Here is a 25,926-nt window from a genome sequence, read left to right as displayed (position 1 = left end):
TTGTACATTGTTCTTCAATTCTGAATGACACTATACCTACTGTGGAAAAAACGTTATAACTCTTACAATTCTGCATGACACTATACCTACCGTGGAAAAACGTTATAACTCTTACAATTCTGCATGACACTATACCTACCGTGGAAAAAACGTTATAACTCTTACAATTCTGCATGACACTATACCTACCGTGGAAAAAACGTTATAACTCTTACAATTCTGCATGACACTATACTTACCGTGGAAAAAACGTTATAACTCTTACAATTCTGCATGACACTATACCTACCGTGGAAAAAACGTTATAACTCTTACAATTCTGGAGAATTTATTCATTGTTTAGTCAATAACTTTTATTAAAATTCCATATTTTGATTGGCTAATACGAATGAGATAATTTACTCTATCCCATGGCTCAGCGGGAGACAATTTTTTGAATGTCACCCTCAAGACCAATCAAAAATCGATAATTTAAAGGAAATGAATCAAATTTCCATCAATAATTTTAAAGACAATGCTCAAGTTTTACGTTTTGGCCTCAGAACTTGACTAAAAATACGAAATATATCTTGCTTCTCTTTTGTTGTTTTTCTAATAACTGTTACGTTATAAAGTTATGGACATGATGTCATAGTTAACTATTTCAAATTTAAAATTTAAAAGACGATAATAAAAGAACATTTAGTATAATAAATTTGGTTGACAATGTTTTCTTGGGGTAACAATCTGCACCCTCTCAGCTATGTGTTATTTATATAGTGTACTTATAAACTGCATTTAAATGGAAGATAATTTGAATTAATCTAACAGGACTGATTGTTTTGATATACTTAAAATGCTTAATTGTTATATTTTATACACAGTCTCGAAATTCAATGATGTCTTGATTAGCGATAATGACACTGAACACCTAAGCTTTATATATATTTATACGTGTACATTTAGACCTTTTGTATTTATGTGGATTTCAAAGTAACTGTGACTTTTGTACATATAAATACCAGCAACGTACAGTTATCAAAATTAAATGATATATATCTAGTGGAGAGCCAGGTCCTATTCAACACGTATGATTGATTCTACATGCATTAATATGCTAGATTTTAAAAATGTGCTCGTCTAATTTAGTGATCTAAGTCTACCACATACTAGTGGAGGATCTACAATTTTCGTTACTTTGGACATATGATTTATATTCGTTTACAACGCGGGTCAGTATTATTTCTTTTTCAGTCTTATTAATTATAAGAAGATCATTGTTTAGAGGAACCTTAATATATCTGTTACAATGTAGGTTAAAGTAGATATGTTAACTGCATCATGGGACAATATTTTTTTTACAGAAAGCCTTTTTTGACATTGTTTTATACATGATATATTATAGATATCAAATTCATATGAAAAATTACACTCACATGTAAAGATGCACATCTGCATATTTTTTTATGTTTAATGCGTTCACATGGTGTTAAACCAGGGGTTTATTTTCGTGTATATACGAGGGTCTGGATGTGGATACTTCATTACTGTATTCTTTTAATTTTTTGGGCCATTTTTCTCTATTCTTTATACTTTTTGCTCATTATTCTCTATTCTTTATATTTTAGCACCTCAGTATTCTCTATTTTTTATTTTTTTGGGTCCATTTTTCTCTATACATTATATTTTTTGCCCTTTAATCTCTATTCTGTAAACCCCCATCCACACCCTCATATACACACACGGTGGTCATTACACAATTTGTATTTTTCCTAGATTGAGTCGAGTCATGGATGGGGCTAATTCAGCTTTCTCTAATTTTTGTGCTATTTTCACATTTCTTGATCGGTGTGAGATAAATATTTTTCCTCACTAGTGAAATTTCTGTTCTCAGCAAATGATTGGTCGAAATTTAATTATGACGTCAAATTTGCTTGGTTTCTTCTGAATTTTCTATTGTGACGTCATGAAAAAAGGCGACCATGCCTGATGATGTCACATATAAAGAACACAACTTTCTGCAAATCTTTGAAAAGGAAGGATACAAATCATTAGAGAAACGGATTCCAACACTATAACTCGTGTATTACGATATTTCTCCACTCTCAACAGTTTACTTTTACTTATTTAAAAAGCTCGGCAAGCCTCGCGCTTTAAATATTAAAATTAAACTGTCTCGAATGGAGAAATATCATAACACACTTGTTGCAGTGGTGGAATCTATATTTCACAGTCGTTCCATTTGATTCACTACCTGTGTGTCTCGTTCGTTAAGTTTTTCACACTGTATTTCAGGGCCAAAAGCCCCGGGATGAATTAAAATGTGAAAGTTTCAAACGATATAGAATAGAAAACCTGGATTAGGACAAATGTAGAAAGAGTTTGGCGGTGTAAGATATGTTTTGAGCGACTAACCCTTTCACAACCTAGGAGAGTGGTGTAAAAGTTGAAAATGAAATAGTAAATAGGACGTTTCACAAGACGTAGTGACATACATTTCATTCTTGTTATCCCTCTAATATGTGACCATACATCGAAGTAAGGTGACTGTTTTTCGATATAACGCATTTTATTTATGGAAACCTTAATTACTTACGGATGGACGCGCACAGATCTGATGGACTAACGAGCCAAAGATTATAATAACCTCGCTTCTTCGAACCTCGGGGTATAGCTTATTCGAACCTCGGGGTATACAGACAACGCAGTAATTTTATATTTTGCATCCATATTCACAAAATACACACAGTGAGAATTTGCATATGTCCGATTATACTTTTGCATGAAGGGGTTTGTCATGTACATTTGCACTTATTGTATGCATACGTGCCTGTGTGTCCATATGTAAGTTTTACACCTATATGTATTTGTTTATATAAACTGAATTATTATTTATTATATTGACATGTGTTTTTCACAAAATAGTATATAATACAGAGAAATATAAAAACAATAATTAGAACACCCGACCCTTTGGGCCTATAAGTCACTTTAAACATTAATGTCAATGGTACGACGAACAAAATAAATCAATTTTATCGAAAATTTTAATATAAAAAGTTTTTTTTTTTCTTACTGAAAGCTTGCAATAGATATTTATCAGTTTTTCTTGGATGTTGACATATTAAATATTCTAACTGTTCATCTTTTGATAAAATATATAAATTTTCAATTTGTGAGAAATGTTGAACTCGTAGATTGTTGTAAAAATTACAGTTTATGAGGAAATGAAATTCGTTTTCCACACAGTTATCATCACACATTTTACACAATCGGTCCTCTTCTGCTTCACCTACAAAACGACCAGTTTCTTACCTGAGTGGAAGAATGCCACACCTGAGCTGCGCTAGTATGGACCTTTCGTTACGTTAAGATTAAGTTCTATGTAATGTTCACAGCTGTATTCAGATTTTATGAGTCTGTATGTTCGAAGTTTCGGGAAGTTCGCTAAACCTTTCTCCCAATCTGCAGAGCATTTATCTTTTAGTACTGTTTTGCACACAAAATTGTACATGCATTAGAAATAAAAAAAATTAATAGTAGTCTATTGGCTACATTTGAAATTGATTAAAATATGAAATGTCACTAATATACATATTAGTTGATTTGATATTTGTTTAAAGATAAAATATGTAATTCTTCAAAAGATAAAAAAAATTGTCAGGTGGATTACGAAAATTGCTGAAGACTAAAGCCCCGTTTACATTCACACAATTGATGCATGTAGATTAATTATTTGCAGAAGAGAACATGGAAGGAGTGAAAGACGACGATGAGAAGAAATACAATGAAATGCTGAAACCAATTACATACAAATCGGATAATAATAGGTGCTTTAATATCTTTTTATGTATTAGATGTAGGATTCTCATATCTGAGGGGCGTTAGCCCGAAGAATGAGACGATTACATCTGATTTCCATAGAAGTAATAAATACATATTTTATCTTTTCTCTTGTTCTAAAAAGAGTAATTAGTTTTGATATAACAGAAGAAGTCATTTTCTGAAATTTTCCAGATGCAGTAACACTTTCAGAAGATGTTTAGTAGTTATGGATTTGGAATGAGATCTTAATTGCGTCTTTTTTCTGTCATCAAATTGATATCCTATAATAGAAAAACAAAGGATATGGGGTATTTATCCATGACACAAAATCACTGCTTTTATATGGCAATATAAATCCCCGTACTATCTTGTCTTTTTCTGGGTTAATTGCCAAAATCTGAATTTATTGCTGATAAAGGATAACACTTCTATATGTAAAAAATAAATATATGGTACCTATATCTATTTATGAGGTCCTGTAATTAATTTTCAACGGCATAAAAAGGGAGAATCGATATAGAATAACATTATTTTAATTAGTTAAAAGTATGAATGTAAAGTTTATATGTAAATGACACAACAATTCAACGAAAAAAGTGAAACCAAAAGATGTATATAAGAGGTAACATACATGTATGTGCGTTTTAATTTGATCTTTAAAGTAATAAAATGACACACAAATGAATTAAACAAGATGAGGTTGGGGTGGTGGTTTTAAAACGTCGATGAGACAGCAACCCAACGACACAAATAATTACAAGAAATCCAGAGGTCAACTTACAGTCTTCAACAATATAACGATGTCTAGACAATACGTTAAATTCTAAATCGTAAATAGACTTTACAGAGAATATCAAAGAACTAACACTTATATAAAATGTTTAGCCGAATAACACAAACATTAAGAATTCACAACCACTGAAGAGGTTCCTGACAAACAGTCACTTGAATATTTGACGGGGTTTGCGATCCATACATCTTCGTCTATATTCATAACTTAAACCTGAACCTTAAAATAAGAGTACGCTTATCTTATGGAAGCCACTTTTGAGTTGTTATTATAATTGTTACATCGTTCGACATTATTGGGCACACTAAACCTTTTCTAAACATGTCTAATCCATATACCTTAAATGAATATGAAAAAAGAGCTGTGAGGTAAACGTCAATCAAACGGCAACCCTATGTTAAAAATGACCAAAAGGTTTCTAGAAGGCAATGCATAATCTTCAACAATAAACAGGTATCTAGAAGGCAACACATAATCTTCAACAACAAACAGGTATCTAATCTAGAAGGCAACACATAATCTTCAACAACAAACAGGTATCTAATCTAGAAGGGAACACACAATCTTCAACAACAAACAGGTATCTAGAAGGCAACACATAATTTTCAACAACAAACAGGTATCTAATCTAGAAGGCAACACATAATCTTCAACAACAAACAGGTATCTAATCTAGAAGGCAACACATAATCTTCAACAACAAACAGGTATCTAATCTAGAAGGCAACACACAATCTTCAACAACAAACAGGTATCTAGAAGGCAACACATAATCTTCAACAACAAACAGGTATCTAATCTAGAAGGCAACACATAATCTTCAATAATAAACAGGTATCTAGAAGGCAACACACAATCTTCAACAACAAACAGGTATCTAGAAGGCAACACACAATCTTCAACAACAAACAGGTATCTAGAAGGCAACATATAATCTTCAACAACAAACAGGTATCTAGAAGGCAACACACAATCTTCAACAACAAACACGTGTTTGTACAATATGTCAAGATACAAATCATTCCAAGTCTATAAAAGTTCTGATTAAACAATCCAAGATCTGCTATAACATAAAATTGTAAAATAAAACGTAAATCATTTAGATCATAAAGATGTACCTGGTCAAGAATAGGAGCATGTATCAATTTTGACGTCCGACAAAAATCAGGTACTCGTCTGGTTTCAAAACATCCGGACAGTTTACGATACGGTAAGTTCGGTTCTGTATAATTACTACTTCTCTGTATCTCTTAACAGGAAATACAAGTACCGACACGAAGACTTAATATGGCGATCTAAATACAGAGCTATAAAAGGGAGAATACACAGGTACTGTAGTTTGTGAATATAACTCATTTAAACAACACGTCAAATTAAATTATCAACAATCTAATTGTATTAACTAATTACTTGGAAATAATAGAACAGCAACCTCAAATGCAATGTTTCATTTAACATTTTCTTCAAAAAATCAAATACTCATACTTATATTTCATGTTAGTCTCAAGAGACTTCATTTGCTGTACGATAAGGACGAAGAAGATGGAAAAGAAAAAGTAGTAGAGAAATCAAAGCAGTACAGCAATGACGAAACCAATAAGGTGACATTACGTGACTATCCAATCAGCATGCTTGAAGATATTGGAATGTTTTCAGTATTTTCCGATGAAACATCGACAAAAGGCCCATCACTAAAACTATCCAGAGATCCTGGACGTATGTTCAGGTAATATGAAGGAAAAATAATAAAAACTAGAAAACCTCTTAGCAGAGTTCACACACTCAACACACATTCCTCATTTGTATCTATATGGTATGTCAATGATTTGTTGTGAGAACTTAAATAATCATTTGAAAAAAAGTAATTATATTATATAGTAAGAATCTCTGAAGCTTGAAATGAAATCCCGTCAATGACCCGCTAAGAGCAATTGCGGTGGACCAAGTGATGTGTAAATGAACAAACGAGTGAACGGTCAAACACAAGAATGAGTGGTCGAACGATCATTATATATATTTGAACTCACGCTTTGGTAATTTAACAATATATTAATCAAAGGACAAATATTTTGATAGCAAACATCAAATCTTCATTGCAAACAGAATTCAACACTGAATACAACATAACCTTTAAACTTGAAAATGAATGAAAGTCACAATAAGTATATGGGTATTTTGATAATACTTCACATACGTCTCCCATGGAAGGAATGCTTAGCTCGCACCTCAAAGCAATGGCAAGATGTCTCATAATGTACCGGCTTATCGACAACACAAACACAGCAAACAATTACTACAAGTAAAATATTGGACAATCTTTAATATTTACGACAGCCGGTAATGTGTCCGACCGTAGAAGTTTAACATAGTGGTCTTGTTAAGGTTTTACTAAATGTAACATCATTTATGTTAGTGACCTAGTGTAAAAATTAACAAACATCCATACAAGATGAACATTCTCACATTAGTAAACAATTCTGTATTCATTTAGTGACTTTGGCATTGGAGACAGCTAGACCTTTAATGGTCTGGAATAAGGGCATTTACAAATTTATTGTAAAAAGCGTCCTCAACCCAGAAAAAAAGAAGAAAAAAACTAACATCCGAGTTTAGGGCGTATGACTAGTACTGGAATAACGAAAAATGCAGAAATAAATATAGTAACTCCCCCTCACTTAAATCATTTATTTTAGTTTGCAAAAAACATTTGAAAGGTTACTGACCAGCAGTTGAATTTTGAACTAACTGCTGCTATATCTTGACGATGTTAAATTGCATTTATTTTAGTAGAGGCCACCTGCATCAAACAGAATTAAAGACAAATCAAGCATACGGAGGATTTGATGTACCAAAGTCCTTAGCCCATTATGGCAAGTTCAAGGGGTATGTACAACTCAACATATGTAACTAAAAAATATTGTATGAATAAAAGAAAACAACAAAAACGGAAAAAAAAACAATGAAAGCCATGAGACGAATTGTAAGAGCCAATTGATAATCAAGGAATTCCTCATAATAAATACCAGTCCAGAAATATTGTATCAACTGGGTTGCTGTGATGCTAGTCTCAGAGAAATCTGTATATGAGAACAGAGTGCATTTTGTATGACCTGCCATTCCTAAAACAAAATATGTGTTTCTACGTTTTGAAAACATGCAAAAAGGGGGAAAAAAAGAAAATTGGTATTTTATGCTTCCAATATAAGATAAGGAGATGTGGCACGATTGCCAATGAGACAACTATCCACCGGAGACCATGAGCAAAACCCGTACCACATAGCAACCTATAAAAACCCCGACATAACCAAATGTAAAACAATTCAAATGAGAAAACCAACGGCCTAATTTATGTACATAACAACAAACGAAAAACAAATATGAAATACAGAAACAATCGACAACCACTGACTTACAGGCTCGTATCGTTATCATCGGTTTCAACAATTCAGTTTCAAATATTTTAAATAAGGTGATCTAATTTACGTTTTTGAATTAAAACAAAATGAAGCGAAAATCGAATTTGTTGTATTTATATAGTTAAGTAGAAATTCGAAACATGATTATAGAAGCTTGTTGATACAAACAAAAAGAACCCAACAAAGTAAAAAAAAAAAAACAGAAAAAAAAACAAATGATATTACTTCCGTGCGCATAACTGTTTTTAAAATGTTGAAATGACACAACATCAACCAAGGATTGGTGCAAGTTATTAATATCCGAGGATACTATTTGTATCGTTGTTAATTATACTGGGTACATTATTTGAATAATCTTTCCTTTCCTTTAGTTCAATACCAAACAACAACAAAAGCGTGCGCGCATATCATCTGCAATAATGAAGACTTGCCCATGATAAAATCTACAGTAACACGAGTTGCCTAAAATTATAGTCATCAATATTGGACAACGCATTACGAAGTTAGGGTTTTAGTTTATTTAATGAGTTGTGACTTCGTCATTTTTTGTGTCATTTTTTTTATTGGAAGTAATACACGACAAATACAACAAAGTGAAACTAGGGTATCATAATGTTTTGGAAAAATACATAGTTCTAGTCGATATTAAGCCTTAATCATTTTTTTACGGAATGCATTAATTTCTCAAGAATAATATTAACGGAAATCATATAATAATGATGGAAAGAACTTATCACTAGATGATGTTGTCTAGTCTGACATTAAGCAACATCCAGGTTCTAATCGTAATACAAATTATCTCCAATAGCATGTTTATGTATTATATAAGTTAAGTATAAAGAATACTCATGTAAGTGCAATATGAACACACTTCATGTAGACAGTGCTGATAGTTCATTCTAACGGATATGTATTAATAATTGGCAGTTAACACAGGTTCAAATTGCTTTCTTGTGCAATTCATTTAAGACTGTCGTTAAAATAAAACCTCCTACACTGTATATTTATTTCCGTCTTAATCATCAACATTCATACTGTATATTCAAATTGTTGTTTGAATAAATTTGATTGATAGATTGATGGTGTTTAACACCACTCTCAGCACTGATGGCTTTATCGTGGTGGTCAGGTTTTATTGTTGGAGGAGAGAACCACGGAATTTCGACAGAGAAACTGACAATCCTACTCAATAAAGATGGGAGTCAAATGCACCTGCCACGTGCGGGGTTCGAACTCACAGCCTTAGTGTTGAAAGGCTAGTGATACAGTAGATGAAATACTTAGATCACTCGGCCACCAAAGCCCCTGAATGAACTTGAAGTAAATGCAATTAATCATATTTATATAAAGACAAGAATACAAATAAACATATGAGACAGCGTAATAAACATCTATAAAATTATACATATATCTCATCTTTAGTAAAATACCAGAGGTCAGAGCGACGGTCGATGGCGCATTAAGAGACTACGGTAATGACAGGGTCAAAATGTGGAATTTGACCATCAGGAATGATGAACGATATGACCATTTCAACCAAATGAGATCGCAAAGGTAATATACATTGTATATGGTACAATTCTATGTAAGAGTCTTTATTATTGGAACACTAGACGAGCGTTTTGTCTACATAAGCCTCATCAGTGGCACGCGAATCAAAACATATTCCAGTTACTTTCTGTTTAGCAAATTGATTATATATATTATGTTTGTAATAAACTTAGCAATCTCAATTGTATGTCATAAGTAATAAAATACCATGATTCTCAATAAGATCAACTGTGGTCGATTAAAAAAAAACTAGAAAACGACCTTTAAAAAAACCATTTGGCGTTCACTTCAAAAAGCATATATACCGATGAGCGATTGATCCTTTTAATGATTTTCCCGAGTTGATCTGAATCGAACTTTTAACTGGCATATTTGTGGTGTTTTAATTTTTTTTTATCGTTCCCATTAAGACCAATTGCGATCGATTGTAATTATGTTTAGTTGCATACATTAAGTGATAGCGTATAATACAACAATCGGTTGAACTGATCGCAATCGCTTCAGTTGTTCACATTACAAAGTTCACCATCTTATCATAGAGCGAAATTCAAAGACCACCTCCGTCAACGACATACAAAATTCGATTGTAATAGATATTTTCATAGATTTGGACAAATGCATTCTGTCTCAACTCATGCTCATGGATGGTATGGCGTACATACAATTGGTTTTTTTTTAAAAATTGGTGTGCTATTTTGAATTCGTTTTATGGTAGAACGGTTGTCTTCCGACATCTCGGGTTGTAAAAATAACAGAAAACAATCGGTTCAGATCTTTAAAGAAAAGTGCAAATTTTGAGAGAGGAATGCAACTCATGTCCAAGATTTTTCAACTTAATGAATAACATTGTCTATTTTAATTTATTTTGTGACTGTTTTTACAAAAAGAGATTTGTTTTGTTAGATTCATGTTTTTTCACCATATAAATTCAAATTCTTTATTAACTTTGAGCCTTACGGCTCATATAAGGGGAGATAACCATGATAAAGGAATGTGTAAGGAATTTGAATATTTTGTTTTGTAGAAAGAAAACGTGTCCCGTGATCCAAATTTTTATTTTTATTTCAGAAAGCGCATTATAAGAGTTATATTTTCATATTTTATTTTAAGATTCTTTTGTGTAGTCTTTTTTCTATCACACAAAATTGGGTTGTTTATGTGTAGACTATTAAAAAAATCTGACAATTTTGCATAACCTGTAGCTCGAAAATAAACCCGTGACAAATACTTTTCATAATATTATGGAAAAAGGCATGAAATTAAGAAAATTTTGGCAAATTATTAAAAAATCTATCGATTTTAATTTAGACCCCACATCTACCGTAATGTTAGACGGCGAGAAAAAGAACCAATCACTACAAATATGGCTGGTATAATAGAATTCCAGTCGTTTATAACAAGGAAAAACATCATCAGATACTGGAAATCTTACCTTACGCTGCCTAGTCTTCAACTCTTTCCGATGCTAGATTCTCAAATGTTTAAAGAAATCAACACATAGATTGAAAATAAATTTGTGTTGTATAAAGTCTATTATTAAGAAGATAATTCCTACTATTATAGTTAACATTTGTCATTTGTAGTGGCACGAAAAGGAAGAGACTACAGCTTCAAACAATGGAGAAAGGTACTCAGAGTTCTACGGAGAGGTCTGTATAAATGCTATATAGTTTAATTATTAAATTCAGAAGGGCTATAATATATGACAACAACATTTTCGCATATCACAGGATTGCAACTGTAAGCTAAACTCAAAATATAAAAATATGAAGATATGGTATGATTGCCAATGAGACAACTCTCCACTAGAGACAAATGACAAACAATTATAGGTGACCGTACGGCCTTCAACAATGAGCTCAGAGTCAAATTGCAAATAACCCGTTTTCTTTTCAAGATGTCCTAAACACTTGTTGTAGTCGTCCGAAAGAGCATATCGGATTTATGTGATCTCATCAGTTACATTGATTAGTAAATGTCAGGAGCGGATTCAGGATGTTCAAGAGGCGTGAAAATAGACGAGGGGTCTAGGGATCCAGGGCAGAGTCCTAGTAGGGGGCTAGGGTTGGATTTGAAGTGCCTTGCATTTCAGAATTTACATGCTGTTTACCTTTCCTTTTTCTTTCTCCTCTTTCTCTCTCTGTCTTTCTCTTTGAACTTGTAAAAATATTTTGCCAGTATGATCGTAACGCCCACACATACATTCCCCATCGAATTTGTAAAACAAAGCGATTTTCTTTTTCTTTTGTTGAATATTATCAGGTCTACTAAATATATGTAAAGTATACACAAGTTCATCTTACTTGTGTTTCTTGGATATGTTTTAAACCTTACAAAACATATCTAATTGCATCTAAGAATGATAACTACAATTCTGTTATTTGTATTGGGAGATCTATTAGATGTGTATTCCTACCGTAATTATGTATATTGATATACGTAATATATAGCGACAGCGCGATACGTGATATGAAATAACCTTTATCAGGTAGACTCGAAACCAAGTTTGGAAAACCGTACATAGAGTACGTAGACAAAATAGTAAAACTATAACAGTCAACACCATCCAATATCAATTTGAAAACTTGTAAAAAATGAAACAACTTCTTTACCTGCAAAAAATATGTTTCTCCAAAGCTTGTACTAATGTATTTAACTAAATGTCACAGATGAAATGTATTGTCACATGAATGTGTTTATTTTACAGAGAAATACAAACAGTTTATCCTGTAGAACGACGTGATTCATTCGATTTAACAATGGGCAAACAGAGGTAATTTTGATTACTCATTTAATTTACATAAAATATTAGAAAAAGTTACAAGCAATTTTCATTTTTGGCGTTTTCGCAAATCAGAACCATTAAGGTTTAAGTTTATATCCTCGATAGAACTTTTACAGATATACCCACAGTTACAAAATATTTATTACTGAACCAAAGCATACTTTTAGAGATGATTTTTCATTTCCTATTGTTAATTATCCATTTTTAGATGGTCACCATCTTATGGTGTTTATATATCTCAACTTGTTCGATTCGTATGAAACAACGTATTTGATTTTAACGAAAGAAAGCTCTGTGTTACTGAAAAATTATTACACCAGGGTTTTCGATATCACAAACTTAATTGTCAAAACATTTACTAAATTTTATCATCGGTACAAGGACATCAATCGTATATATAAATCAACGTGCAGACATCTTATACGTTCAGGTATTTCACATCCAATCTTTTATGGTTATATTCTATACAAAGCACAAAAATGTCGTCATTCACCTCAAAAGCTAACCAAACCTTTAAACAGACTCATTCAGAAGGGATATAGTTACGAAACAGTTGTCAGGTCGTTAAAGATGGCATTTTTGGGATTTATATTGATTCACTCATAGGGTCTTTGCATCGGAAATAAACACATTTATTCTAAAACCAGTTGTTGGCATGATTCGGGTTATATGTTCTTCTCGTATATTTTATGATGATATGATACTAAACCCCTAACGGTTGATTTTCATTTGATAAAGACATAATCTTTCAATCAGTTTAATTGAGGTCTGAAGCTGGCATGTCAGTAACTGCTAGTAGTCATTTGTTAATTTATGTATCATTGTCATTTTGCTTAGTTTTTTCTGTTACCTATTCTAACATCGGACTCGGAATTCTTTTAAATTGAGTTTTACTGTACGTATTGCTGTGTGTTTGTTTATTCTACATTGGCTAGAGGTATAGGGGGATGGTTGAGATCTCACAAAACATGTTTAACCCCGCCGCATTTTTGTGCCTGTCCCAAGTCAGGAGCCTCTGGCCTTTGTTAGTCTTGTATATTTTTTTAATTTTGGTTCATTTATATGTTTCGGAGTTTAGTGTGACGTCCATTTTCGCCGAACTAGTACACGTTTTTGTTTAAGGGCCAGCTATAGCCCACTTCTGGGTGCGGGATTTTCTCGCTGTGTTGAAGACCCTTTGGTGGCCTTGGACTGTTTTTTGCTCTTTGGTCGGGTTGTTGTCTCTTTGACACATTCCCCGTTTCCATTCTCAATTTTATTATAGATGAATACCTACGTAATTTCTCAAATAATGTTGATATTTACCTATCACATACAATAATAATTTAGTATTTTTCAGGTCTGAGGTATCAACAGAGGAGATACAAAGGTAATACATAGTTTTTAAATAGCTTTAAAGTGTTTTCAAACTATGAAGTGTTTTCAAACTATGAAGGGTCTTCAAACTACGTCGAATGCTTTCTCTTGGGAATGGTATCTTAAAACCGTACAGTTATTTTCTAACTAGACACAAAAAGTTTCGAGAAAAAAACCCAACAACAACCTGCAACTATTTCTTTTCATTTACATACGGAGAATTACTTGTTAATCACAAGTTCCATTTGACATCAAGACTACATAAGTACCTTTGATTATAACTGGTCTTCCAAGAGTTATACCAAGTTTTTTTTTCAAACCTCTTAACAACAGGAAGCATTATGACAAATAACTCTTCTTTACTAGTGATTTTTTAAATATGGATTTTCAGTTATAAAACAAAAAAATAATATTTGGAATATCTGAAAAACAAGTTTTTGTAGTCATTTTTCAAATTTCCGATTTTCTACACTTTAAACCCCAACCCAATGATAAAGTAAAGATCGCTTCATTATATTTTTGTTCGAATAAGGGAGGAAGAAGGTGTACATTTTTAAGAAGACCAAACATTTTTTCTGTCAACGTTTATACTGATGATATTGTTAGAAAAGTGTTGTAATCAAATAATTTTTTTATTGAATTCGACGGACATATTTTCCACACACGATTGGTATTATTATGGCACTATTTGAATCCTTGTGAATCGTATTGGCCGAAATTCAATCAAGGGTCTTACTAAAAACCAACTTAACAAATTGTAACCCACTTCTTTAATTGTATCTTTTTTAACATCGATGATATAATAGGGAATAGAAACGGGGAATGTGTCAACAAGATGCATTTTTATATTTAAAGATAATCTTCATTGTTTGGCTATACTTTATGTTATTGTTGGTTATATCAACTCTTCAACGTTGTGTAAGGCTCTCGATTTTCAAATATTTGGACCTCTGGCATCACGGAAGACACTTTAATTGTCATAAGCTCATCTGAACCATTAATCCTGTTACAGTTTAATGTTGTTATAAGATGTGTGAATGTTAAACTGTATAACAAAGGGGATGGATTTTTTAAGTTTCAAAAAATGAAATGTTCCTTTATTAAGTTTTACAATATACCTGCAGCGCAAAGGTTTTGATGGTTTATTTAAAAACAGTGCCACTGTTATATTTATCATCAAAATACCCGGCATTTCAGGATTGACAAAAATACCAGGTTTTTAGTGGGGTTCGTGTTGCTCAGTTAAATTTTCTTTGTTGTGTTTTGTGTACTGTTGTTTGTCTTTTCGTCGTTTTTCGATTTTATGCCACAGAATTGTCAGTTTGATTTCGACTGATGAGTTTGTTTATCCCTTTGGTATGCCATGGAATTGTCAGTTTGTTTTCGACTGATGAGTTTGTTTATCCCTTTGGTATGCCATGGAATTGTCAGTTTGTTTCCGACTGATGAGTTTGTTTATCCCTTTGGTATGCCATGGAACTGTCAGTTTGTTTTCGACTGATGAGTTTGTTTATCCCTTTGGTATGCCATGGAACTGTCAGTTTGTTTTCGACTGATGAGTTTGTTTATCCCTTTGGTATACCATGGAACTGTCAGTTTGTTTTCGACTGATGATTTTGTTTATCCCTTTGGTATGCCATGGAATTGTCAGTTTGTTTTCGACTAATGAGTTTGTTTATCCCTTTGGTATGCCACGGAATTGTCAGTTTGTTTTCGACTGATGAGTTTGTTTATCCCTTTGGTATGCCACGGAATTGTCAGTTTGTTTTCGACTGATGAGTTTGTTTATCCCTTTGGTATGCCACGGAATTGTCAGTTTGTTTTTGACTGATGAGTTTGTTTATCCCTTTGGTATGCCACGGAATTGTCAGTTTATTTTCGACTGATGAGTTTGTTTATCCCTTTGGTATGCCACGGAATTGTCAGTTTATTTTCGACTGATGAGTTTGTTTATCCCTTTGGTATGCCATGGAACTGTCAGTTTGTTTTCGACTGATGAGTTTGTTTATCCCTTTGGTATGCCATGGAATTGTCAGTTTATTTTCGACTGATGAGTTTGTTTATCCCTTTGGTATTTTCGCCTCCTTAATAACGTTTGTCACAAATTAATTGATTGTTGATGTTTAACGCCACATTCAACAATGTTGGCTATATCTTGATGGCAGTTTTTGTTGGTGCGGGAAGCCGGAGTGGTCGGAGAAACAAACCGCCGACGTTCAGCAGGAAAACTGACAATCGAAGTCGATTAAGATCGGAGTCGTATATGTTAAGTCCCAGGATAAAAGATAGTTTGGTAGAAAACATAATTCATTTAAATTATTTCTTTTGGTGACACAAAGAACAAACAAAACGTAAACAATCTTTTTTTCTGATACAGTAAACCAAAACTAGAACTGAAAACTGGACTGGAAAAAGCGGACATCGCCGCTATAGATTTTTTGGACGGCTTTGATAGACTTAGGGAACAAGACTGTCAGAAAATGATCAATGAAATATACTTTAAACCTGATGAAGATATCATTTCATATATATATGTATTACAATCTGACATCCCAAGTGTCCAGTTAATGAATATCGTAACAGTAAGAATTCCGGTAAAAATCAGATTTGATTCAGAAAAATTGAAATTCTTCATAAGGATGAGGGTTGGACTGGTCTGGCGTAGAATTGATGCTAGATTCGAGGAAACACCAGGAAACTCAATATTTGTAAGTTTATAATTCAATGTTTTGTTTTTAGCGTCAGAAAAATACTATTATTTGTGTTATAATTAAATCCTGTTTGTTCTTGAACTTGGCATTTCGCTATATATATAGATGATGTCCTCTCACTTACTAATAATATATCGGCATCTGGTCATTGAAACTTGAAATGGACTGTATAGTAGATATATTAAGCCAGCTTTGTACTTCGACTTACATCTTTGTAGTTGTATCTGATTTTATTTTTCCGTCTCTCGCCTGTTAACTTTTGATTGCTTCTCGCCATAATGCTATCCGTCTTTTTTCAGCTCTTATATTAAATGATTATGACCTTTTTGAAATCTCTTTTTTTTCTTTACCTTAAATTTGCATAGGGCTATTTTATTTTAGACTTTACAGATTTTATCTCGCGAAAAATGTATGTTTTATTTTAAAATTCTGTCTTCAGGAAGGTTATGTAGTATTCAAAACTGAAATTCGTGGAAATTTCTTTGCAACGTGCGATTTCATACAATTCACCTACAAAGTTGACAAACATGGATACAAGTTTAAAAATGCTTTAATTCCTGACATACAAGTAGCTGTGAAGGGAGGAGTCTTGGATGAACCAGAAGACGTTACATTTCAGGTAAAAATATTAAAACTGTTATGTTTAAATCAAATTTGAAATGTACTAGTCTTAAAATAAAGAAATATTTGCGAAAGTATAGTATACTCAGAAAGCAGTGATGTTTGAGCTGCTCTCAAAATTCCATTTTACATGAAACAAGTTCCCTTTAGAAATTAAATATTGAAATGTATAATTCAGTGATTTTATCAAAGTCATTGAAACGTCTTCGTTATACTGAAATCGTCTTGAAAAACCATCGTATTATCATTACAAACCCATATTTTGTCATGTTTTAATATTACCGGACTTCATGTGCCGATAGTTTATGAATTTGATAAATTCCTACTGCAAGACAACCGAATTTAAAACAACAATTATTGCAAAAAAGCAGATCACCGACTTTATATTATCAGCTTTTATTATTAGTAACGAGAGGGAGCCAGAATGGCAACCTTCCGAATCACATAACACATGAGTTTACTTCTGGTAAAGGATTTGTATTGCTCAATAGTCAGTTGTCTGTGTAGTATTTTATTAACCTTAAGTTTGGTTGTCTTTTAACTTTTGTCAGAGTTGCTGTCTATCTTTCACCAACTCATGTTGTTTTCTTTCTCCTTTAAACTGAATGATCATCTGTTAGTTGTTTAACATTCACAACTGTCTATTTAGTAATTGTGAGATACTAGTACATCGTACTATGCTATTTAGGTATATGCAGGGCGTCTGATTTCAATATACCAAGAAAACAATGATATCTTATGTTGTTTTTATGATGATTATTGCACTATATGTATTATAGGTGCGACTTATTGACAGGGAACGATTTTCCAAATATGACGACGTATGTCCAAGACTTATATACCCGATTACCTATATATCAGATGGTTTATGGATTCGACGAAATAAGTTATTGTATTCTAAACGAATATCGCCGTTATTGATAACAATTATGAATGATATTTCATATGGGATAGACAGTGAAGTATACTTGATTCGTGAGAAGCAAGGAAGAATAAATGTTATCGGTTGTAGAACAAGTACTGAAAAGAAATTTATAGTGATGCTGGACCATACACACTCGACGTAAGTACATCGCATCTATACTTGACAGCACACAGTAGTCATAAATTCATTAAAGTTACATTGGGTCATACACTGTCACACTCGACGTAAGTACATCCTATTTATACTAGACAATTTTAAATTACACTAGGCCATTCACACTCGACGTAAGTACATAGTATTTATAGTGGACAGCAGTACGCGTGACGTCAATTATCTAAAGTTTACCTTGGCCATGGGCCATACGTTAATTAACGTAAGAATTATAGTTATGCTGGACCAACAACATTCCACTTGAGTAAATAATATTAATGCCGGATCGTACACGCGCAACGTTAGTCTTTTGATGTTTTGCTTGATCAACCAACATTATCGTATATAAATATAATGCGATGTTGTATTGCCGATGAAAAAACTATCAATTTAAGCACAAATGACAAGGATATTAACATTCAAATTTCTACATATGGCCTTCAAAATGAGCGAAACCCACACCGTATAGTAATCATTTGTAAAAGGGCTCTGGATGGAAAAGGTGAGACTGCTCAAAAGAGTAAACTAATTAAAATTATAAAAATAAACAAAAACTATTATCCAGCAACGGTTGAAACAGTCTCATGAAGAATGTACCGGGATTTAATATGTTAGTGAGCCTCCCCTAAGATGGGACACTGGTGTATTAAGATCAAATAAGGCCAAACTGTACCTATATATTTAAAAGGCTACACTTGTCAGATCGGTATTTAGCAGAAAAATATAACAAAAAGACAACAGACACATAGTACTCGCTAGATTAATGCCAAATTGAAAAAGAAAAAGTAAATCATGTTATCTCAGACTAAAATATCCATAGGTAAAGACATCTTAAGCAGTCTTAGAAAAGCAAGATATTGCACAATGCAAATATAAGTATCGACAGTGCATAGGACTATAAGTGTAAATAATTGGATAGCCATTACATACCACAATGACATTAAGGATTAGTCAAATACACTCCACATACAATAACATTTATGCTTAACCATGAAACATAAATATATTTGTTATAGTTATACTATACTATAAACACTGCAATTAAATTAAAAATAAAATTTACCCATCCCAAGATAAGTACTTTGTTAATATGCTGGGCCATACTTAACCTAATTTGTACTGTACTGTCAGAGTGGCTATAATAAAACTGAAGTATGTGCTGGCATTGAAAGGTGTCGTTTAATAATATAAATCAAATGCAAATACGCATAAAAAATGTAAATATGCAAACACGCATAAAGGAACAATGTTATGTTAAACAATATGTCATATTAAAACTAAACACCACAATCACATATAAAAAGGTTAAAATAAATTTCTAAAAATTACAACGACAAAAAAAAAAAAAAGACAAACAACTTTTCACTAAAGTTGCAAGCTAAGACATTTCAAGAAAAAAACAAGTCAACGATACATACATATGTAATATGTAAATAATGATCCATAATAGGGTGGGCGGGAGGGATAAACACGTTGTTTCTTTTAAATTTGTATATATTATGTGCTAAACTTATCTCTATTAAGAAAGAGCTAAAGTGATGAACCTTAAACACGGAGGACGCCCCGAACAAAGTAAACAAAATGACTTGCCATTTTTAACCAATTTGTACTGTACTGTCAGAGTGGCTATAATAAAACTGAAGTCTGTGCTGGCATTCAAAGGTGGTGTTTAGTAATATAAATCAAATGCAAATACGCATACACAATATAAATATTCAAACACGCATAAAGAAACAATGTTATGTTAAACAATATGTCATTTTAAAACTAAATACCACAATCACCAGGGCAACGGAATGCCAAGCACAGAAATCAAAGGAAATTAAGGATAAAAATTCAAGGAAATTTAGCAGCTGGAAATTTTGCAAAAAAGTCCCACTTTGTTTAAGATGTAATACAGTTTGTCAGTAGAGTGTCTGATGTAGCCCCTGTAGCAAGAGGAAGCCCAATTGCCTATTGTACAAATTTCTGAGTCTGTGCATCCAGCAGCTGATGCACAAGTAGCACCGCCTCTACGCAAGCTATGGAACGAGTATTGTAAAGTATCAATTTCGAAACGCACTAAGAGTTTATGAAAAAAATTGTCTATGTCGGACATTGAAAAGGCACAAATCTTTCCCTTACTGTCACTTAGACCAAAAGCGGGTTCTTCTAGTAAAGCAGGCAACATTTTTACCATTCTAGAATAAGCTAGTACCGGACATAGAACACAATTCTCAATTCTTTTAAGAGAAATGTGGTGAATACTATTGTGTTTTTGACTAGTTTTTGATCACTTGATATCAATAATTAATCCTTCCTCAATAATTTGAATGTTACCTCTGGTTAACTGCTCCTTAAGTTAAACGTTGTCCTTGGATTGTTAGTGTATTGTGATTTTCTAAGCATAGCATAAAAGCTTATCACAATAACAGCCCAAAACACAGCATCCTGTACACTCGTCATATCTAGGACTTCATATATACGGTACAAATGAGACGGTTCAAATGGTAATTTTATATTTGGAACATTAGTATTAAGCTTGTCAATACCTGACAAGGTTAGCCTGAGCGAAGGTGAATTAAATTCCCCAGGATCATAATTTAACAGAATGGCCCAAGTTTTAACACCTGATAAGTAGTTTCTAACGGATCCACTATTCTTAAAATTATCTGACAAAAAAAAAAAAACACAAGAAATGCTGATCTACAAAAACTTTTCGCAAAACAAAAAGTATGTATTAAGCTGAGTCCTCAAATTTTTAAAAGTTCCCGGTCTGAAAGCTGCTTTCAGGATTGTTCTTGCTTTCCGACGAAGTGATACCCATTCATCTGATCCTGTTTCTGAAATTAAATGGAAAAGTCTAACTTAAATAAGTTATCCGAAACTTCAATATCTAACATATAATTGTCATCTAAAACAGTTTTGCATAAGGGTTTTCAAGTTATGTCCAACGAGACAATATATCTGCTGCTCGATTGTTTATTCCTTGAATATGAATCGCTTTGATCTGAATGTTATATTGAGCACAAATTAACCAAATGTTTCTTGCTATGCTAAGCATGATCTTATCACGAGATCTACCTGTATTAAGGAGAATAACAGAAGATGAATTGTCACAATGCAACACAATACGTTTATTTTGCAGTCTTTTACCCCACACGTTTAAACTGACCAGGACAGCCAGAAGTTCATATACACTAATATGGTGACCTGACCAAGACGTACGGTTATCACAATGAAAGTACTCAGTGATGCAACTATTATAAACTAGAGGCTCTCAAGAGCCTGTGTCTCTCACCTGATTTTACTTTGGTTTTGGAAATCATGTTAAAATAGATTAAAATCAGAACAGATACCCTAATAATGATTGAGGCAAAATTTGGTTTAATATTGGCCCCATTATTTAATCATAGCAGAAGACTTTTGTAAAGTTACAGAAATTACCAATAAATTCATTGAAATTGTAGACAATAACTCCAACAAGATGTCAATCGACAATTTTGCTCATGTTGACTTATATGTAGATCTTTTTTTCTTGATATTTTTGCAGTTTACAGTATATCTCAATCTATAAAGATATATGCATTAAGGTATTCATCAGCACATCATAAGGAACATTTATGCCACGTTTGGTTTCATTCCGTTTAGAGCTCCTCTAGAAGAAGCATTTGTATTTATTTTCCAATCAAGGGTCTTATGTTAAACTAAGTCCCCTGCTGGCGACCATCTTGCATGATGGTTCGGCTACAAAGTAACAACACTTGGTCAGCACCTCATTAGGAACTTTCATGCCATGTTTTGTTTCATTCTATTCAGTGGTTCTCTAGAAAAAAAACCATTTGTATGTATTTCCCATAGGGTCCTATGTTAAACTTACTCCCCCAGCTGGCAGCCATCTTGGATGACAAATCAGCTACAAAGTAACAACCCTTGGTCAGCACCTCAAATGAAGCATTCAAACCATGTTTGGTTTTAATCCATTAAGCGGTTTTCTAGAAGAAGACATTTGTATTTATTTCCCATACGGTCTTTTGTTAAACTAAGTCCCCGTTGGCAGCCATCTTGGTTGATGGATGTTCTGCAAAGTAACAACACTTGGTCATCACCTCATAAGGGAACATTCATGCCATGTTTGGTTTCATTCTATTCAGTGGTTCTTCAAAAGAAGACTTTTGTATGTATTTCACATAGGGTCCTTTGTTAAACTAAGTTCCCCGCTTGTGGCCATCTTGGATGATTGATTGGCTACAAAGTAACAACACTTGGTCAGCACCTCATAAGGAACATTCATGCCATGTTTGGTTTCATTCCATTCAGTGGTTCTTCAAAAGAAGACTTTTGTATGTATTTCACATAGGGTCCTTTGTTAAACTAAGTTCCCCGCTTGTGGCCATCTTGGATGATTGATTGGCTACAAAGTAACAACACTTGGTTAGCACCTCATAAGAAACATTCCTGCCATGTTTGGTTTCATTCTATTCAGTGGTTCTCTAAAAGAAAACATTTGAATGTATTTCCCGTAGGGTCCTATGTTAAACTAAGTCCCCCCTGGTGGCCATCTTGGATGATTGATCGCCTACAAAGCTACAACACTTGGTCAGCACCTCATAAGAAACATTCATGCCATTTTTGGTTTCATTCTATTCAGTGGTTCTCTAAAAGAAGACATTTGTATGTATTGTCCGTAGTGTCCTATGTTAAACGAAGTCCCCCGCTGGCGGCCATCTTGGATGATTGATCGCATACAAAGTTACAACGCTTGGTCAGCACCTAACAAGGAACATTCATGCCATGTTTTATTTTATTCCATTTAGTGGTTCTCTAAAAGAAGATATTTGTATGTATTTCCCTTAGGGTCCTATGCTAAACTTAGTCTCCCTCTTGTGGAAATCTTGGATGATGAATCGGCTTCAAAGTAACAACACTTGGTCAGCACCTCATCAGGAACATTCATGCCATGTTTGGTTTCATTCCATTCATTGGTTCTCTAAATGAAGTCATTTGTATGTATTGTCCATAGGGTCATATGTTAAACGAAGTCCCCCGCTTGCTGCCATCTTGGATGATGGATCAGCTACAAAGTAACAACACTTGGTCAGCACCTCATAAGGAAAATTTATGCCATGTTTGGTTTCATTCCATTTAGTGGTTCTCTAGAAGTTCAAAATGTTAAAAGTTTACGACGACGACGGACGACGGACGCCATGTGATGAAAAAATTTCACTTGGCCCTTCGGGCCAGGTGAGCTAAAAATACCACCTATTCCCGATAAAGTCGCATCAGTTTGTATTAATTGGTCTGGTTTGGTCCAGATATGTTCTGGAATTGTGGTTTTTCCATTAAACCTTGTCATGAATTTTAAAAACCATTTCAAGTCTTTTTTGGCTTCGCCATTCAAATTAACGTGATGACCTTTGCGTGATACAGTTCTGAGTAGAGCAAGCAAGCGTGCAATGGATAACCTTGCAGATCTAATACAATCAGCTATGTAGGACAATTTTTCTTGTGATTCAACTAATTTGTCAGTGGGAATAGAAATTGTCATGTCATAAAAACGTGGTTTCTTATAAATTTGTAGTCTCGATTACCCAGACGCATATACAAATATAGCGTCTGGGTTGATTTACCGGACTAGTCAGATATTTATAGGGGGCGTAACTAACAATTAAGTATAGAACACAAACTAAAAATAGCACTTCCGTTATCCCCAAAATAAAAAAACAAAAACAAAAACAAAACAAAAAACAGTAAGCAGTGTACTAGTATATATGGGATTATTAAACTAACTGACATTCTTGTAGTTCACGCTGTGATGCCCAATGTGCATTTTAATACAGATATGATGTCAAATAAATAAAACGGCTTCAAATACCACTTCACACGTATTCTTGTCTCACTGGTTAATATACATTTATTTAAGATCTAGTCAAAATAAAGCTTTACACCGTACTTATTCAGTTTTCGAATATTTTTTTCGTTGATTAAAAATACTTATAAGTTTTAATCTATTTTTTGTCATGATTTTTATAAAAAAAAGACTTATAATTAACTACTTTTCTAGCTTTAATTTCTACCAAAACGATTATAAACTGTAATTAACGGTGATTTTGTTTTACCTGAATATTGTACATGTACATTTTTTTGAAGAAAACAAAAACTGCATTGTTAAATGCACATACATGATCAATCTAAGTTTTCCAATATAGAACGTGAGATAGTCTATTCTTTATATTATAGCACTCAATTATTCTCCACTCTTTATATTCATGATAGCACGTACACCATTTTTCTCATTTCTTTTTTTTTATTTTATAGCACACCAATATTCTCTATTCTTTATATTATAGCACACCATTTTTTTCTACTTTTTATACCCAAAGGGTGACTGGGGAACAGAAATATGGTCACTTTTGGTCTTCTTCCGACCAGCGTAAAAGCCTTGCCAAAGTGGCGTCCGCTTGTGTTTATTTAGGGATGTACAAGTACACTGCCACGTCAGGTCAGATTGCAGACGTTATAACCGATTTATCGTTTAGAGAGAATACCACGCTCTATTTGAGCTAAGAGAGGGGTCCGTAGGTGGACCGTTGTACTTAAGACTAAATTTCTGCCCTGTACAATATACCATAATTTTCTAGTGACAGCCATAATTTCTCCGACCTGTATCCCGGACGGCCTCTATTACAGGACCTCCTTATTATATTTATTGTTAATTTCTTTTCGTCCTGAACATGCATAACATTTTAACCACTAGACGATGACCAAGCACCCAACAATCAATCTATTATTATATTATAGCTGAGCACACCACGGTATTCTCTTATCTTCATACTATAGAACACCATTATTCTCTATTCTTTATATTGTAGCACACCATTATTCTCCTTTCTTTATTTTTTTGTCCTTTTTGTCTTTTTTATTTTTGGTCCATTTTTCTTAGATTTTGCCCATTATTTTCATTTCTTGAAACTTCTGTTATAATTTATGCTGTCCTTTTTATATATTCTTTCAGATATCTGATACACTTACCTTACAAAAAATGTACACATCAAGTTACTTCTATGTGAAGAAAAACAACTCATACAAATACTAAGTATGCAATATTAAAAAAATTCCTTAACAGTTATTCTGGTGCAGAAAATTGGTACCGTTTATGTTATTACTACCACTGGGTCGATGCCTCTGCTGGTGGACTGATAGTCCCCGAGGGTATCACCAGCCCAGTAGCCAGTACTTCGGTACTGGCATGAAAATACGGATTTTGTGTTATTAAAATTTGCTGTTACAAAATTTTGGAAATTATTTAAAATTAAGGAATCATGTATCTCCCTCATGCAAAGCTCTGATTCCTTACCCAGCTTTGTCTATACTTTTTGTCCTTTTTGGTTTATTGCTCTTCATGTTTTTAATAAGCTTTAGATTTTCAAATATTTTGGCCTCGAGCATCACTGAAGAGACATTGATTGTCGAAATGCGCATCTGGTGCAGACAAATTGGTACCGTTTATGTTATTATTACTGGCAGATCAGTGAGATCACACAATGAGCCAACTCAATTTTCATTTACAAGAGAAACTGCAAACGACACAATAGTCTGAATGTTTCTTAGCTTTTACACTAATAATCTATATCGCCCTAATCCGTTTGGGAAGAAACAAATTTGGAACCAACCCTCACACAATACCACAGTGCCAGTGTTACCCGTGTCTATTGAGGATATACAGAATTTAACCAGTCATTCATGAAGCTCAATACTCTTTGAATGCATGTTTGTATCATGCACATGGAGAACATGGAATGGGATTAATCCCACACTGCATGGTAGCTTGTAAAAAA

At 33.3% G+C, this 25,926-nt stretch overlaps 1 protein-coding gene across 4 annotated transcripts in view; it reads left to right on the top strand.

Moving 5' to 3' along the window:
• The first annotated feature begins 955 nt into the window (after positions 1–955).
• The window catches only part of LOC127730944 (uncharacterized), a 151,598-nt gene continuing 126,627 nt past the window's right edge, over positions 956–25,926 (top strand). For 3 of the 4 annotated variants that reach the window (XM_052239574.1, XM_052239572.1, XM_052239576.1), the window contains exons 1-12: positions 956–1,211; positions 3,722–3,809; positions 5,852–5,923; positions 6,096–6,320; positions 7,382–7,477; positions 9,433–9,564; positions 11,145–11,210; positions 12,269–12,334; positions 13,686–13,715; positions 16,080–16,410; positions 16,853–17,032; positions 17,814–18,097. In XM_052239574.1, coding sequence (XP_052095534.1) covers positions 3,730–3,809; positions 5,852–5,923; positions 6,096–6,320; positions 7,382–7,477; positions 9,433–9,564; positions 11,145–11,210; positions 12,269–12,334; positions 13,686–13,715; positions 16,080–16,410; positions 16,853–17,032; positions 17,814–18,097 — 1,562 coding nt within the window. In that variant the 5' untranslated portion in view covers positions 956–1,211; positions 3,722–3,729. The remainder of the gene's footprint in view (positions 1,212–3,721; positions 3,810–5,851; positions 5,924–6,095; positions 6,321–7,381; positions 7,478–9,432; positions 9,565–11,144; positions 11,211–12,268; positions 12,335–13,685; positions 13,716–16,079; positions 16,411–16,852; positions 17,033–17,813; positions 18,098–25,926) is intronic. The other variant, XM_052239573.1, reaches the window with a different exon arrangement.

This window comes from Mytilus californianus, unplaced genomic scaffold, assembly GCF_021869535.1.
Source record: "Mytilus californianus isolate M0D057914Y unplaced genomic scaffold, xbMytCali1.0.p SCAF_2, whole genome shotgun sequence".
NCBI classification, from domain to species: Eukaryota; Metazoa; Mollusca; class Bivalvia; order Mytilida; family Mytilidae; genus Mytilus; species Mytilus californianus.
Note: the sequence above shows the minus strand (reverse complement) of the source record. Positions and strands in the feature narration are given on the sequence as shown.